This window comes from Mesocricetus auratus, unplaced genomic scaffold, assembly GCF_017639785.1.
Source record: "Mesocricetus auratus isolate SY011 unplaced genomic scaffold, BCM_Maur_2.0 Super-Scaffold_100676, whole genome shotgun sequence".
Classification (NCBI taxonomy): domain Eukaryota; kingdom Metazoa; phylum Chordata; class Mammalia; order Rodentia; family Cricetidae; genus Mesocricetus; species Mesocricetus auratus.
Genome location: NW_024429266.1, coordinates 27,711,725 through 27,726,926, shown reverse-complemented (window position 1 = coordinate 27,726,926; position 15,202 = coordinate 27,711,725). Strand labels below are relative to the sequence as shown.

Here is a 15,202-nt window from a genome sequence, read left to right as displayed (position 1 = left end):
CAATTTAATTCACACATTTCTATACGCTACATGCACCATACAGTGACTTATTGATAATTAACACTGACAAACCAAGTGAAAGATAATGAGTAGCAACCAAATTCCTTTTCTTCATGAACGTGGTTCTTCCTAAGTTCACCAGTTCTTCTATGCCCTTCGTTTTCTCCTCTTGGTCAGTCATTGGAAGTCTAAGTGCACTCATCTCAGAGGAAAGAGGACAAACATTAAATGGTACTCATGTATATGGTGGAGCGGGGACCTTGACCTATTGGACTTGAAATTATAAAGTGTGACATTAGCATTCCACCATCATTCCTCCCTCGCCCATTAAGTCTTGTACATTCACGGTGCTTCTTCTTATTCTATTTATCAGAGTGTCACTTTCTAAAATGCCCTATTTTCTAAATATGTTCCTCTCTCACCCTCTGATCATCAAACACTACTTCCCTCAGTAACCATCATTCTTCTCAGAAAGCCTTAGAAGGAAATTATGAAACCAATTACACACATGAATAGACCAGCCACAATACAATTAGCTTGTCAACTTCACAGTTAGTTCATTTTAAAGACCTATTTATTAGTCATGTGAACTCAGTAAATACTCATCAAACATTTCAATGGCTATATGGCTAAGGGCTTGTAAATGTTTAAAACCCAGTCTCCACTTGAAGGGGAACTCACAGTTTCATAGGAATGAATGCTATGAATAGCTTTTGCAAAGAAATGAGAAGCTGCAATGTTATCTCTAGATCACATTATTACTTTCCACATTATGCTTGCAATCCCTGAGGGGTTTGATGGGCAGTGAGCCATAAGGTTTCATTTTATGCTGTAAGCCATCTGGTGTATTTTGAGTCCGCAAAACGAGTTGCTGCCTTCTGTCTTCTCCTGGGCTATGATCTCTATGTACAGTGCATCGGCTCATCTCGCATAATTCTTTCAAAAGTAAGCTCTGGAGCAAACACTTGGCAGAAAACATTTTTATCTTCGTCTCCTCTCAACCCAGCCCTTTTAAGATGAATTCTCACTTGTGTCACATCGCTCACCTACCTTTCTGTTTACACCCTATCTTGTGAGCTCCTTCATGGCTGGATTGGGTTTCTGTCCTGCTATCTGTCACCACAATCTGAATGTTACCTATTTTTCTCATGCTCACAAAGATATTTAGGGAAGGCATGGGGAAACTGTAGTTGACTGTCTTGATAAGCTTGAATGCTAGAACTGAAGGTTCTATTTCTTTCATAATTCCTTTCTGATTTGTTTTTTAAACGGAAGGTCGAAATAATAATTAACAATTTGCTATCTTTTTATATTAAGAAAACGACGGGGTCGGGCATAGGTGGCACATGCCTTTAATCCCAGCACTTGGGAGGCAGAGCCAGCCTGGTCTACAGAGCGAGTTCCAGGCAGCGTCCAAAACAATACAGAGAAACCCTGTCTCGAAAAACAAAAACAAACAAAACGAAACAAAACTACAAAAATGCACTTTTATAAGTTTTAACAAGTTCAAAATCTGACAAGAGGTTTTTTTGGTGGGGGGGGCGGGGAGTGAGTGTTTCTCGCCACCAAAGCCCGGCTTCTGGCGAGAGTTACACAAAATCCACCCCCGAGGCAGCGGTTCCACGCCAGGCCCTAGAGTGGCGTGAACACCGAAGGTGACATACGGATTCCGGGTCTGGGAAACCCTGGCATGACGTGAAGCGCCGGGGCTCGCGGGTGTTTCCTGCGCCTGCGCACCATCCTACGGCGCCTCAGTAGGGGGGGGGGGGGGGGTGCCCGGATGAAGACCGCAGAGACGCCGTTGTCATGGCAGCCCGGAGCCGTCTGCCTGAGGAACCGGCCCCCGGGTGTCACCCTTGCCTTGTCAGAGCTTAGAAAAGGACAGGAGCGCTCTCGCGGCTGTCTCTGTGCCCTGGCCGCTGCATCTTCTACAGGCAGGAAGGGACTTGGGAGAGGAGGGAAGGGCGACGCAGATTCCGGTGGGAGAACTGGGCCGAGGTTAAACGTCTGAGCTGGTTGGGAGGGGAGGTGGGAGAAGCTCTTGAGAGGAGCTGTCCTCCCAGGATAAATCCCAGGATCTCCCCAGCCTGGCACGACGTCGCTGCTGCGGTGCACGAGGGGAACCCTCAGAGGGTGGCTTAGATACTCGCCCTGCTTTTTTGGCATATTATGCCCCTTCTCAAAGTTCTCGAATGCGAAAGGTAGCTTGCATGGAAAAAAGAAATCACTCCTGAAATGTTAGCTTCCATTCATAGAATGCTATCCATTTAGTTGGTGCTCTCTTAGGAGGCTCAGTACGATTTCAAATCATTGCCTAATTTTGTGATTGTAGTTACAAAACCTTTCATACCACCTCAGTCGTAGTCAGAATGCAGCAGGAAGGATGAACCTGATGGTTTCATAGTGTTGTGTGGGGATTTGCTTAACTGCTTTTTTTTTTTTCCAAGACAGGGTTTCTCTGTTGTTTTGGAGACTGTCCTAGAACTCGCTGGGTAGACCAGGCTGGCCTCGAACTCACAGATTTATCCTCCTGCCTCTGCCTCCCGAGTGCTGGGATTAAAGGCGTGCGCCACCAACGCCAGGCGCTTAACTGCTTTTTTAAAATGAGTTTTTGCTAAATGGTTATTTTATGTGAAAAGCTTTCTTTTACTGTTCTTTTGGTTCTTGGAGTTTCAACAAACACTGCTTAAAAGGTTTTCAGGATAAGACTGGAACCGAAGTATCAGATTAAAGTATTTTTAAATAATTTAACCTGAGAATAAAGTTACCAATATAATGTGAATCTATGCACTTGGCTTGGACCCACCCTGGAAGGTGTTGAGACACCTACCCACTCAGGAATTTTCACATCCTTAGGAAATAACTAATTTCTGTCACTTAACTGTGTGGTTCACTATTGAGGATGGATCTGGCCTGAACCACTTTCATAGATTTTTTTATAATGATAAACTTTAAATGTGTGAAATTCACAGTAATAAAATAGGAATGCTAAGTTATTTGTCCACGGAAGGTATTGTATTCTAGTATGTTGACGTGTGTATCATATGTACAGTGCCAGGGTGACGATGATTAGAAAACTGAAGGGTTGAATAACCTGAGACTCATTTGAAAGGCTTGAGGGACTTGGCAACAAGAGTTCATGCTTAAGTTGTTTGTTTACACAAGAGCCAGTAGCAATGTTTCTTTTGGAGTTATAGAAATTCAATTACACTTAAGACTTAATGTAACTTCATTTATTTCTCATTTACTTTACTCAGGCCTTTTTCTCTTTAATTTATATTTGTGTGATTTTAATAGCTCTTAATATGTCTGATATATTTTTATTTGTTATACTGATTCTGGTTTTGACTTTTACATTTTAGTTTTCATATAGGTGACATTTTTGTAAGTAATGATGTATAAAAGTCTGCTCAGAAGTATGGACTTTTTATGCTTATTAATGAGTTCAGAACTATTATAAAACTCAGGGAAAACATTGCAGAGTTAGTTCTACAAATGTTTTCTTCTAACAATAAATTAAATATCTTAATAAATTTCAATACCCTGTCTGTGAAAAGAAAGTTGATTATGCCAAGGTATAATCAATCAGTGTGAAAAAACTGCATTTTGTATAGATTTTTATATGTAAAATAGATCTTTGTATGCCTTTTGTATTATAGCAAATTTTATTTTATCCTGTGTCATTCATAGTGTTCTTATTTTTAAATGGTAGGTGGGTAGATGGTGTAAGTAATTTAGACTATCTTGAAGGTAGATGTTGGTTTATCCAAGTCACCTCAAAATACTATTGCCCTCAACTTCTAATTGAGAAGTTATTGAGTTTGTCAAGAAAGCCTGTTCTATGTTTTTAGCTTAAAGGAATATATAAGTTAATATATCTGTCTTAGATATCTGGAAGGAGTACAATTAATATTTTAGAAATGATTACTATTTAGTTAGCTGACTCCTTATGTATCCAAATAGCTAAAAACTAAAACTAAACACAAAACCCAAACTACATCATTTGCTGAGGCAGTTTTACTAATTGGCAGGGGATGAGGAAAATCCTTTTCTAAGCCTCCATCTTCTTAACTACCTCAGAAATCTCACAGATTAGGGCTGGGGGAATTGAGGGAGGCGGAAGGGTTGTTAGAAATGTCTACTGTGGACATGAGTTGCCATTGACGGGTGTGTACAAACACATTTGCCCTGAGCACTTCCTGTTACACATTTCTATGTGGTAATTAGCTTACCTGCATTCTACCTCTAAACTGTTTTAACATACACCTTTATCTTTTAAATCTTGTAGCATTATTCATTGATAAGTGGAAAAATGAATGAAAGTAAAGTCATTGATTCAAAAGAAAGTGGGGAATATGAAGATGACTTTGAAAAGGACCTGGAGTGGTTGATCAATGATAAAGAAAAAAGTAATGGCAGCATAATAGAGGTATGTGTAAACTACCAACAGTGTGCTTGATAATTACAAAGGAAAGTGCTTTGCCAGCCATGAAGGTTTTCACTAATGGTATCTCATTTGAACTTCACAATGCTTTCTTGATGTGTATTGAGTAAATATCATCATCCCCATTTTGACAATAAGAAATGGAGACATCACAGAGTTTAAATACTGTGTCTTAAAACTTGGGTGAGTGAGAGAATCAGAATTAGAATGCACTTAATGATAATAAAATAATAATAATAGTAATGCTCAAGTGATAATGAAATTTTAATCTAAATAAATAAGTAATTAATATGATTTAGTGCTTCAAAGGTGAAAACCTTAAGAGATCATGAGTTTATACTTTTAACATAAATAAATCTTCTAGCTAATAGCTGAAACTTTAAGACAGAATTAGCACTTCGGAGTAATGAAGATAGAGGAAAATGAAGATAAAGGAAAAAGAAAGGCTCATCTGAGCTGTAATACACGTGTAGAAGTACATTAATTTGTGTATGGATATTAGTATCAATAAGTGATGAAGTAACAAGGACTATGCCTGGGTTGTCATATGACTTTAACAGGACAACAATATGAACAGTAATTCAGATTCTAGGGTTTTAACCGAAAGAATTTGAGGAAATAAAGGTAGTGGCTTTTTACAAACTTAACTCCATCTTTATTTGTTATGTCCTGAAGAAATAAATGCATTAGAATATTTGAAAACAAAGGGCAAAAGTGAAGTTTTTCTGAGGTGGCCATAAGAGGAGCGTGTTGTGTAGCATATCAGGAAGTGTCCAGAAAGAGTGGAGGCAGAGATCTCCTGAGAGGTCAGGTTGAAGCAAGGTCTGGCAGCTGGAATAGCTCCAGATGTGGAATACAGGGTTGGAGAATTAGAGTGATGATAAGGAGGACTCATTGTTTTTCCAGTATTTCTCTGAGAAATATAATATTAAGAGTAAAGTGTGAGAAGCACTTAAATTCCCCTGTGTATAAAATAAACCACATGAATAGAAAAAACAATCTATTTCAATTGTCCCCCCAAATAAATGAACAGAATCTTACTTGTACTGGAAAGTAGAATCTCATGTCTCTTTTAAAGATGGCTTGCAAGAAGGAAGATGATCTTGACCAGGAACTAAAAGAGAATGAAGCAGAAACAGAACAGGACCAACAGTGCTCTGAACCAGATAAGCCTGTAAGGGACGAGGCCTCGCCCAGAAGAAATGACTTCATTTCTGTCCCAAGTATCCAGCCGCTGGATCCCATATCAGACTCAGACAGTGAGAACTCCTTCCAGGACTTCAAAGCAGAAAACCAGAAAGACCTGGAGGAGGACGAGGATGAGGAAGTAAGGAGATATATCATGGAGAAGATCATAGAGGCTAACAAGCTCCTCCAGAATCAGGAGCCAGTGAATGACAAAAGGGAGCGAAAACTCAAGTTCAAAGACAAATTAGTCGACTTAGAAGTCCCGCCATTAGAAGACAGTGACACCTGTAAAACTTTCTTAGAAAATGAAAACAATATGTCTGGAAAACTGTCACAGTTATGCATTTCTGGTGAACCGGGACAAGAGAATGGGGTCTTGTCAGTTCCTGACGGCAGCAGCGAAGAACATGATAGGAAGATACTGGTAGAGAGAGACGGGAAGTTTGAACTTATGAATTTACAAGACATCGAGAGTCAGGGGTTCCTGCCCCCCATTAATAATGCTAATAACACAGAAAGCGAATCCCCACAGTTGCTGCTCAGGTCTCCCACCCCGTCGTCTGTTGGCGGTGTCAAGAAAGAAGATCCTGCAGCCAAGGTTCATGCTGTGGCTCTCTCTCCATCAGGAGAGTCACTGACTCAAGTCCCTCAGCCACCACCCAACCCCAAAACTCGTCCAAGCTCTGCTGCCAACCCAGATCTGAATAAAAGAAACAGGAGATCCAGTTACAGGATACAGTCTGCAGGTGTCTCTCCAGTGACCTCAACGTATTGTCTTTCGCCACGACAGAAAGAACTCCAAAAACAGTTGGAACGGAAGAGAGAAAAGCTGAAGAGGGAGGTAAGAAGGAAGGCAAGTGGACATTTGTGTTTAAAGGGGAGTATATTTCCATGCTTTATGGATGTCACAAGACAGGGATGGTTCAGAATACTAGCAGCTCTGGTCTCTTGTCTACTGTCATGTTGTCAAATCGCTGGGGTAAGTGTTGAGAATGTGTGTACATGGAACACTGTCATTACCTTGACCCGTTCTCATAAACATCACAAAATATAGTGGAACATCTACATTAGACTCAGACAAGGTCTCAGAGATGACACTGTCACTTTATAGGTGACACTTGAAAGCAGATTATGTACGAGAGGTGAGAATCAAATCTCACATGGAAAAAGGCAGACACAAAGTACTGGCAACAGGCTGACTTGCACCATCATTGTTTTATTTGTGTGCATTTCATTTAGCTTCCATGTCTGTAATTCCTTGGTTTCAGGGATTTTAGTTTTAGACTGAGAGTGGAGCTTGGCTGAGGCTGTAGCTCAGTGGTAGAGCAGTGCCTAGCATGTACTGGGGACAGAAGAGTAGAGCCTGAAGTCCCTAATGAAATGCCTCTGAGATCTCAGACGGTGAGACTAGCAAGGAAGAAGTGGAATGCCTTGCCCAGGCTGACACAGTGCGATCACTGAGAGACCCTGGCTCACATCTCACTCCCCACCGCATTCGTTCTTTTCCTCTTGGCGACTACCTTACAGCTCTACAGAATGGATGTAAGTAGTCTCCTTCAAGTTTAGACAACTCCTCTTTATAACGGCAGCTGAGTAATTCAGAGACAATTTAATTTTCCCTTAATAGTTAGCCAAGTCTCTAAGTGTTCTTCTGATAGCAAAAATGCTAGTTTGTGAACATAAATATCCTGAAAAACATTTTAATAAAAAATTCAAACTCCTATAAAAAGCATAACTCTTGTATCCTTATCAGCAGATTCAAATTTTGCAGTATTTTCTGTTTCCTATATATTTTTATTTATTTTTTTTAAATAATTTAAGTTTATCTTATTGCGCTGGTGTGAAAGTATCAGATCCCCTGAGACTGGAGTTACAGACAGCTGTGAGCTGCCTTGTGGGTACCGGGAATTGAACGTGGGTCTTCTGGAAGAGAAGCCAGTGCTTTTAACCTCTGAGCCATCTCTCCATCTTCCCACCCCACTTTTTTTCTTAAGCTAAAGTTTATTCAGTTATTGCTTTCTAGTATTTTGCTGTTCTGAGGATAGAACCCAGGATTGCTAGGCAAGCATTCTATCAACTGGCTACATTCCCCACATTGGCTGAAGTGTTTTTAAAATAAGACATAGGCTATATTCTTTGTCTTCTGCATGTATTTCTCAGACATTTGTAAGTGAGCAAAGCATTTTGTCTTACAACTGCAGTACCTTCGTCACAACTAATTTAACACCAATGAAAAAAAAATGCTCAAGCAATTTATAGTGTTTCTAAAATATGCTGTTTTCACTGCTATCATTCAGTTAATTGGCACCAAAAGTTACCTAAGAGCTGGCATGTAGTGAACACCATGTAACTGTACACTTGTCTGGCTTAGCTGTTTAAAGAACTTCACTTTTCCTCTTAAGGGAGTTAGAGGCCCACACTGTCATCGGAAGGGGAGCAGTGTTCGTTTGGGAAGTTTTGATGCAGGGAACCCTAGTTTCAGAAGTCAGATTGTATCTATTTGACTCACACACAGCTTCGTGAATTTTCCACTAACACCTTTTCAAAATCCTCCTACCAGGAAGAACAGCGCAAAATCGAGGAAGAGAATGAGAAGAAAAAGGAGAATGAGATGGTGTTTAAAGCATGGCTGCAGAAGAAGAGAGAGCAGGTCATAGAAATGCGGAGAGTTCAGCGAGCAAAGCAGATTGAAGACATGAACAGCAGAGTGAGTGGACGGCCCCTGTGGGGCACAGCAAGGGAGTCAGTCATTAGAGGAGGAGACCTACCCCTGCAGGTGTTGTGTGCAGGGCTCTGTAATTCCCCAGAGCCCGGCCAAAGTCAGATGGTTCTAAGTGTGTTCAGACTTGTCCAGCACAGCAAATGGAAATTATTAATTCATATTTCAAGTCATTTTAATCTTAACATTCAAAGTGGGCAAATTGACACACAGTTTTGCTTATAAACCTTACAGACTAGTGTTGCTTTAGAGTAGTCAGAAATTATATGTAAAACTTCTCAAAAACTTTTTTTTTTGGTTTTTCGAGACAGGGTTTCTCTGTATTGCTTTGGAGGCTGTCCTGCAACTAGCTCTTGTAGACCAGGCTGGCCTCGAACTCACAGAGATCCGCCTGCCTCTGCCTCCCGAGTGCTGGGATTAAAGGCCTGCGCAACCAACACTGGCCACACTTCTGAAATTTAAAGATGCCAACTTAAAAAAATTTTTTTTACTTATGTGTATGAGTGTTTTGCCTACATGTATGCTTGTGTATGTGTGTGCCTGGTACCTGGGGAGGTCAAAAGAGGCTATTTTATGCTCGGGAACTGGAGTTACAGACAGTTTGAGCTGCCATGTGGGTACTGGGATTGAACCCAGGTCCTCTGGGAAAGCAGCCTAGGCTCTTAACCACTTGTCGCGTCTGCTGCGCGGCCTGTGTCTGAGAACGTGCGGAGGGTGTCGGGGATTGACAACACAGAGACTCGTTCAACGATGTAAAGAAAACTTTAAGCAGGCTCCTAAAAGGTTCAAGAAAACTTCCTAAGAAAGGCTCCCACCAGAGAAGCTTCTGCTCTCTCCTCTACCCTGGCTGGTTCTCTCTGACCCCAGAAACTGATCTGGGCGTGGCAGAAGAGGCGGTTAGTCTCTGGACAAGGTCGACGAGCTCAGGGTGGTTTCTGTGGGCAGGCCTTTTCCAGGAACTTAATGCCCCCAGGCATTGTATTGTTTTTAGTAAACATTGTCTTACAGCTGCCTACTCCCAGGCAGAAGGGGAAGTGGGTCTCTGCTCAAGGTCTGGTGTTCCCACAACCACTGAGTCATCTCTCCAGCCCCGCAAATTAATTAAAAAGAAAACCAAACCTGAAATAGGGGTTGGAAGACTGGCTCAGCGGTTAAGAGTCCTGGCTTCTCTTTGAGAGCACCCACGTTAAGTTCCATCACCCACACTGGGAGGTTCCCAACTACCTGTAACTCCTGTTCCAGGAGGTCAGATTCCAGGCTTCAGGCGTCTATTCATACATACACAGATGCACATGCATATACATAAATAAGAATGAAATCATTCTACATATTATATTTAATTTAATTTTTACATATTTATTTTCAAAAGTTCATTATATGTGGTTGCTTTCATTTCATCATGGACATCTTTTTAGGCCTTTGCTTTTAGATATCACTTTGTTTTAACTATCTAACTTTTGTTCCATTGTTAACTAACTTGTTCTTCATGTAGGATTAGATAGATTTCAGTATTTTCAATATTCAATATCCAACATGTTATTGCTTCAATAAAGATGTACATTATAGTGAGAACTATAAGAAAGTTCCTTTAGAGTACAATTTAAAACTTTTGAATGTTCAGAGTAAAATTTGTGTGACATGCAATCAGCCTCCCAAGTTTAAAACAATTTCTAGTTCTTACAATAATGAGCGATATATTTACCACAGCTTATTTGCCACGACTTTAGCTAACTGACACTGTGTGTGACTTTTCTTCTTAGTTTGTCTTCACATTAGTAACATTCATGCTTTTGTGTGTGTCCAGGTTTGTGTTTGTGATATAGTAAGAAAGATATGAATACTGATTTCTATCCTTAGTTCTTGGCATAGAACTCCCAAAAGCCCTTGTAGCTCCTGGAAGAGCAGGAATGCTAAGTGGGATTTTTGTTGTAGTATTTGGTTTTTGGTTCTGGTTGATGATGGGTGCTACCTCCTTCCCAAGGGTTTCCTGTGTGGTGTGTGTCTGGCCTAAAGGGATAGCTCTGGATGAGAGCTGATCTCTAGAAACACCAAGTCATGGTCAGGAAATATCCTGTTTCTCTGCAAGGACAGGAAGTGGGAGTAAGAGGTTAGACTGGGCTAATCCATAAGCCTGCTATGGCGCCTTCAACAGATTCCTGACCTCAGGTGTTTGAAGAGCTCCTCGGTTTGTTAAAGGGGGTGCTGATGTTCCCTGGAGCAGATCTAAGAACTTCAAGACCCTTTCCTTTTCCAGTGAACTCTGTTCATCTGCATTCTTTATTCTTATATGTGTGTGAGAGAGTGTCTGTAGGAATATGTCTTTCTTTTCTCTTCTCGTTTATTTCGTGTTCTGTGTACTTCTTGTACCTTGATGGGCAAGGTTAGGGAATTTTTTTTATTTTTATGTTTTGTTGAAAATATTTTCTACTCCTTTGACCTGGGTTTCTTCTCCTTCCTCTATTCCTATTATCCATAGAATTGATCTCTACAGTGTCACAGATTTCCAGGCGGCTTTATGCCTGCAATTTTTTAGACTTAACATTTTCTTTGGCTGGGGTTGGTTTTTTGTTTTTTTGAGACAGGGCTTCTCTGTGGCTTTGGAGGCTGTCCTGGAACTAGCTCTTGTAAACCAGATTGGTTTCGAACTCTCAGGGATCCACCTGCCTCTGCCTCCCAAGTGCTGGGATTAAAGGTGTGCGCCACCAACGCAGGCTTGTATTCTGTTGGTGATGCTTGCCCCTGAAGTCCCTGTTAGAGTTCCTAATTTTTTTATTTTCAGTTTTCCCTCAGTTTGGGTTTTCTTTATTGATTCTATTTCTTGCAAGCCTTGAACTATTTTTCTTCTTTTCACTCCACTGTTGGTTTTCATAGATTTAATAGATGTATTCATTTCTTCTTTAAGAATCTCTAACATATTCATAAAGGCTGTGTTGAAGTCCTTGTTTTATGCTTCTTCTGTATTGCATTTCTCAGGGAGTGTTGTCCTAGGGTGACTAGATTGTAGTGGAGACATTGTCCTGGCTGTTATTGACTGTGTTTTTACACTGGAAATTCTCAGTGCTGATATTTGGTCTTGTCTTTGTTGGATGGGTGTTTCATCCCTTGGCTTCTGTTGACCTGAGAGTTACTGTGAGTAGCCTGGTAGGAAATGCTTCTGAGATCCTGCCATGTGTGCCCCCTGGGGATTCTGGTAGAAAGTGTTTCTAGGTATTGGGAGCTGATTTTAGGAATGGAGATGGGTTAGGGTTGGGGAGTTGAGGGAACTCAAAGGAGGGAGGAAAGCAGGATGTGCCACCAAGATCTGCTTAGTCCCCTGGGAATGGGAGCAAAGAGGGAGGAAAGACCACCAAAGTTGGTCTGCAGAGTTGGAGGTAAGACTGGGGGATTGGAGTTGGAGGAAAGAGGGGAGAGTATAGGTCTGAGGATTGTGTATCTGCTCCCCTGGCTGTGTGGTTGATGGGTTCCCAGGGAATGCCTGTGGGATTTGGTGGCTGAGACAAAGGGATGGGGTGGTGATGGAGGCTGAAGGAGAAACTCTTGTGTGATCCTCTGGAGATGGGGACAGAGAAGAAAGGGAAGCCTCTGCTGGTGGTCTGCTACAGAGATAGGGGATTGCATTAGGAGGAGTTGAGGGAGAAGTGACAATCTGCAAGATAAATAACACAGTGTTGAATTACACATTTATAAACAGTACTTCATGGAACTTGCAGGAACTACTCCAAAGCCCACAACTCATATTTTACATGCATATCTTTGTGGAAAAATATTTCATTTGTCAAAGAGTTCACTTCGAAAACCACAGCTGTGACTTTCTCCATTACTTGACTTTATGATGAGACTATTTGGGGTGGTGCTGAAGGTGAGTCTCAGGACACTGAGCATACCAGTCAAGAGCTCCTGAGCTCCACTCCCCATTTTTCTTACAGGATGTGTGGTACTTTGAATGTAATTGGCCACCTATAATCTCATAGGAAGTGACACTATTAGGAAGTGTGGCTTTGTTGGAGTGGGTATGGCTTTGATAAAGGAAGTGTGTCACTGAAGGGGTGTGCTTTGAGGTTTCCTATGCTCAGGATACTGCCCAGTGTGTCAGTCGACTTCCTGTTGCTTGTAAGATGTAGGACTCTCAGCTGCCTCATGCCCTGCCATGATGATAATGAAACTGTAAGCGAGCCCCAATCAAATGTCTTCCTTTATGAGTTGCCATGGCCATGGTGTCTCTTCACAGCAATGAAACCCTAACTGAGACAGGATAAAGGAAATGAGATGGTCCAGGGCTGCTTCCTTTCAGAAGCATGAGCAGTGCTGGGCACGAAAGGGGAGTACATTTGAATTGGGTGTTATGATTGCAACAGTGAAGTTGGTGTTCTGAAAACCCTGGATGGGGACTTGCGATCTTGTAGAACTTAATTAGGGCTTTAAGAGGTAGTTTTAGTTCATCTAAATTAAGCAAATCTTTTTTTTTTCTACCCAGCAGGTAAACAGAGACCCACAACAAGCTTTTCGATTATGGCTGAAGAAAAAGCATGAGGAGCAGATGAAAGAAAGGAAGACAGAGGAGCTCAGGAAGCAAGAGGAGTGTTTGTTCTTTCTGAGAGGAACGGAGGGCCGCGAGAGGGCCTTTAAACAGTAGGTTAACGCGCCTTGCAGTGTGCAAAAGCTAACATGGTCTCTTTTCCATTATATGTTACCTCACTGGTCCTGAACATACAGACCCTACTTCAGAGCTTTAGCTTTGGAGAATACAATGAAGGTTGATTCCACTTTTTATTTTTATTTTTTTTTTTCGATACAGCATTTCTCTGTGGCTTTGGAGGCTGTCCTGGAACTAGCTCTTGAGGACCAGGCCGGTCTCCAACTCACAGAGATTTGCCTGCCTCTGCCTCCTGAGTGCTGGGATTAAAGGCATGTGCCACCACCGCCCAGCAGGTTGATCCCACTTTTATGAAGTTCCTTCTTCCTTCTCCTCTCTTCTTCCCTCCCCTTCCTCCCTCCTTCCCTCCCTCCCTCCCTCCCTCCTTCATTCCTTCCTTCTCTTCCTTTCTGTATCTCTTTCAACCTTTTATTAGAAAAAGAAAAGGTAACTGTGTATTGGGGGAAAGGACTATAGTTGCATTGTCCAGAAATCTAATCATGACTATTAGCATTAGAATGCCTGACTTCTAAATGTTTTCACTATTCATAGTGAAAATACATATTGTTGTCAGGTGGTGGTGGTGCATGCCTTTAATCCCAGCACTCAGGCAGATCTTTGGGAATTTGATGCCAGCCTGGTGTACAGAGCAAGTTGCAGGACAACCAGGGATAACACAAAGAAACCTTGTCTCAAAAAAACCAATATACATATATATGTATATGTATATGTATATGTGTATGTATACACACACACACACACACACACACAGACACTGTGATCATATTGTTGCTAAAGTTTTACAACAGGTAATTTGCTTAAAGTAAAATGCAATTCATGACCCAAAAAGTATGATTTTTTTATTATTCTAATAGTTGTTTGGGTTTATTTCTGGAAAACTATATACATATATGTATATATATATATGTATGTGTATAATACACATATATCCCATATATACTTAAATACCAGATAGATGTGTATAAAGTTAGCTCTTAAGTTATTTTAACTAAGCCAAGGACTCCTCCTTTATTTGTTTTTGATGCTTAGGTTTCCTTTATCTTTTTCCTGCTTAGGCTCCTTTTTGATTTTGAGGAAGGGCTGCTCTATACACTGAGCACAGGCTCCAGAATTTCCCTGCTAGGAGTGAGGCAAGCAGTTTTGCATCTTGCTAATATTTTTTTAACTGAACTATTTTATAAGCTAATTTTAAGGAATATGGTATTTGGAGTATGGCAAATATTTTAGAAAAAGGATAAAACTTATAACATGTATAAATTCTTGTGCTTGATTACTACTAAGCCAAGTAAGTTGTCAATTTCATCACAGACAAACATAATTTTAGGCATTTGATCCCAAGTGTAAACTGCTTTCTTGAATGAGCCTGGAAAATAAGCCTGAAATGTTAATACTTTACCAATTTGTCTTTTGACTCCATTTCATTGTAGAAATGTTAATTTTGTATGTTTATAGATGAGAAGCTTATGATATGATATTCACCCAATCTGATCATGCCTCTTTCTATAGATGGCTCAGAAGAAAACAGATAGAAAAAATAGCAGAGCAACAGGCTGTCAAAGAGAGAGCCAGGCAGCTCCGGCTGGAAGCACGGCGCTCCAAACAGCTACAGAGCAACCTGTACAACATGCCAGAAGCCAAATCTTTCCGCTTTACTGACCACTACAACTGAAGCTGTCTGGGAAAGTCTTCATTTGAAGCTGCTGTCTCCAGAGTTTTGGATGCCATTTCTCATAGACCCTGCATCTTATTAAAACTCTAAATTATAGAGTGGGATTTGTGTTTTGGTGATGCTGATGGTGAATTTGTTGTCTTCCCACTAACACAAAATAAACGTCTCTCACAGTGTTGAATCTGTTGTGCTGTCTTGTAGTTTGTTCAACACACTGAACAACGAAGGGACTCTGTGTCCTGCCTCTAGATTGTCTTAACATTCTACTCAAAAAGCCAGAAGAAAGACACACATTTCTATTTATACTTCCTATGATTATTTAAAATATTGGGCCAGAGGGAGAACGAGATGGCTGTGGATAAAGGCATTGGCCACCAAGTCTAATGGCCTGAGTTCAATCTCTGGCTCCACATGGTGGAAAGAGAACTAGCTTTTGCAAGCTGTCCTCTCCACACACACAGTGGAACACATGTCCCATATCCCCACCAGAAAATAAATAAATGTAATAAGCATTTAAATCTTTTAATA

General features: G+C 41.0%; 1 protein-coding gene across 5 annotated transcripts; it reads left to right on the top strand.

Moving 5' to 3' along the window:
• The first annotated feature begins 1,799 nt into the window (after positions 1-1,799).
• Positions 1,800-14,855, top strand: Ccdc181 (coiled-coil domain containing 181). 5 transcript variants are annotated; one of them, XM_013114261.3, is made up of 6 exons: positions 1,800-1,934; positions 4,289-4,429; positions 5,523-6,485; positions 8,193-8,339; positions 12,826-12,980; positions 14,512-14,855. In XM_013114261.3, the coding sequence occupies exons 2-6, from the start codon at positions 4,313-4,315 to the stop codon at positions 14,672-14,674; spliced, it is 1,545 nt and encodes a 514-aa protein (XP_012969715.1). In that variant the 5' UTR covers positions 1,800-1,934; positions 4,289-4,312; the 3' UTR covers positions 14,675-14,855. The 5 variants fall into 5 exon arrangements, with proteins under 5 accessions (XP_012969715.1, XP_040594273.1, XP_040594272.1 ...); XM_040738339.1 differs by lacking the exon at positions 1,800-1,934 and adding an exon at positions 2,062-2,201 and having other exon boundaries at positions 5,523-6,473; positions 12,829-12,980; XM_040738338.1 differs by lacking the exon at positions 1,800-1,934 and adding an exon at positions 2,062-2,201 and having other exon boundaries at positions 5,523-6,473.
• The last annotated feature ends 347 nt before the right edge of the window (positions 14,856-15,202 follow it).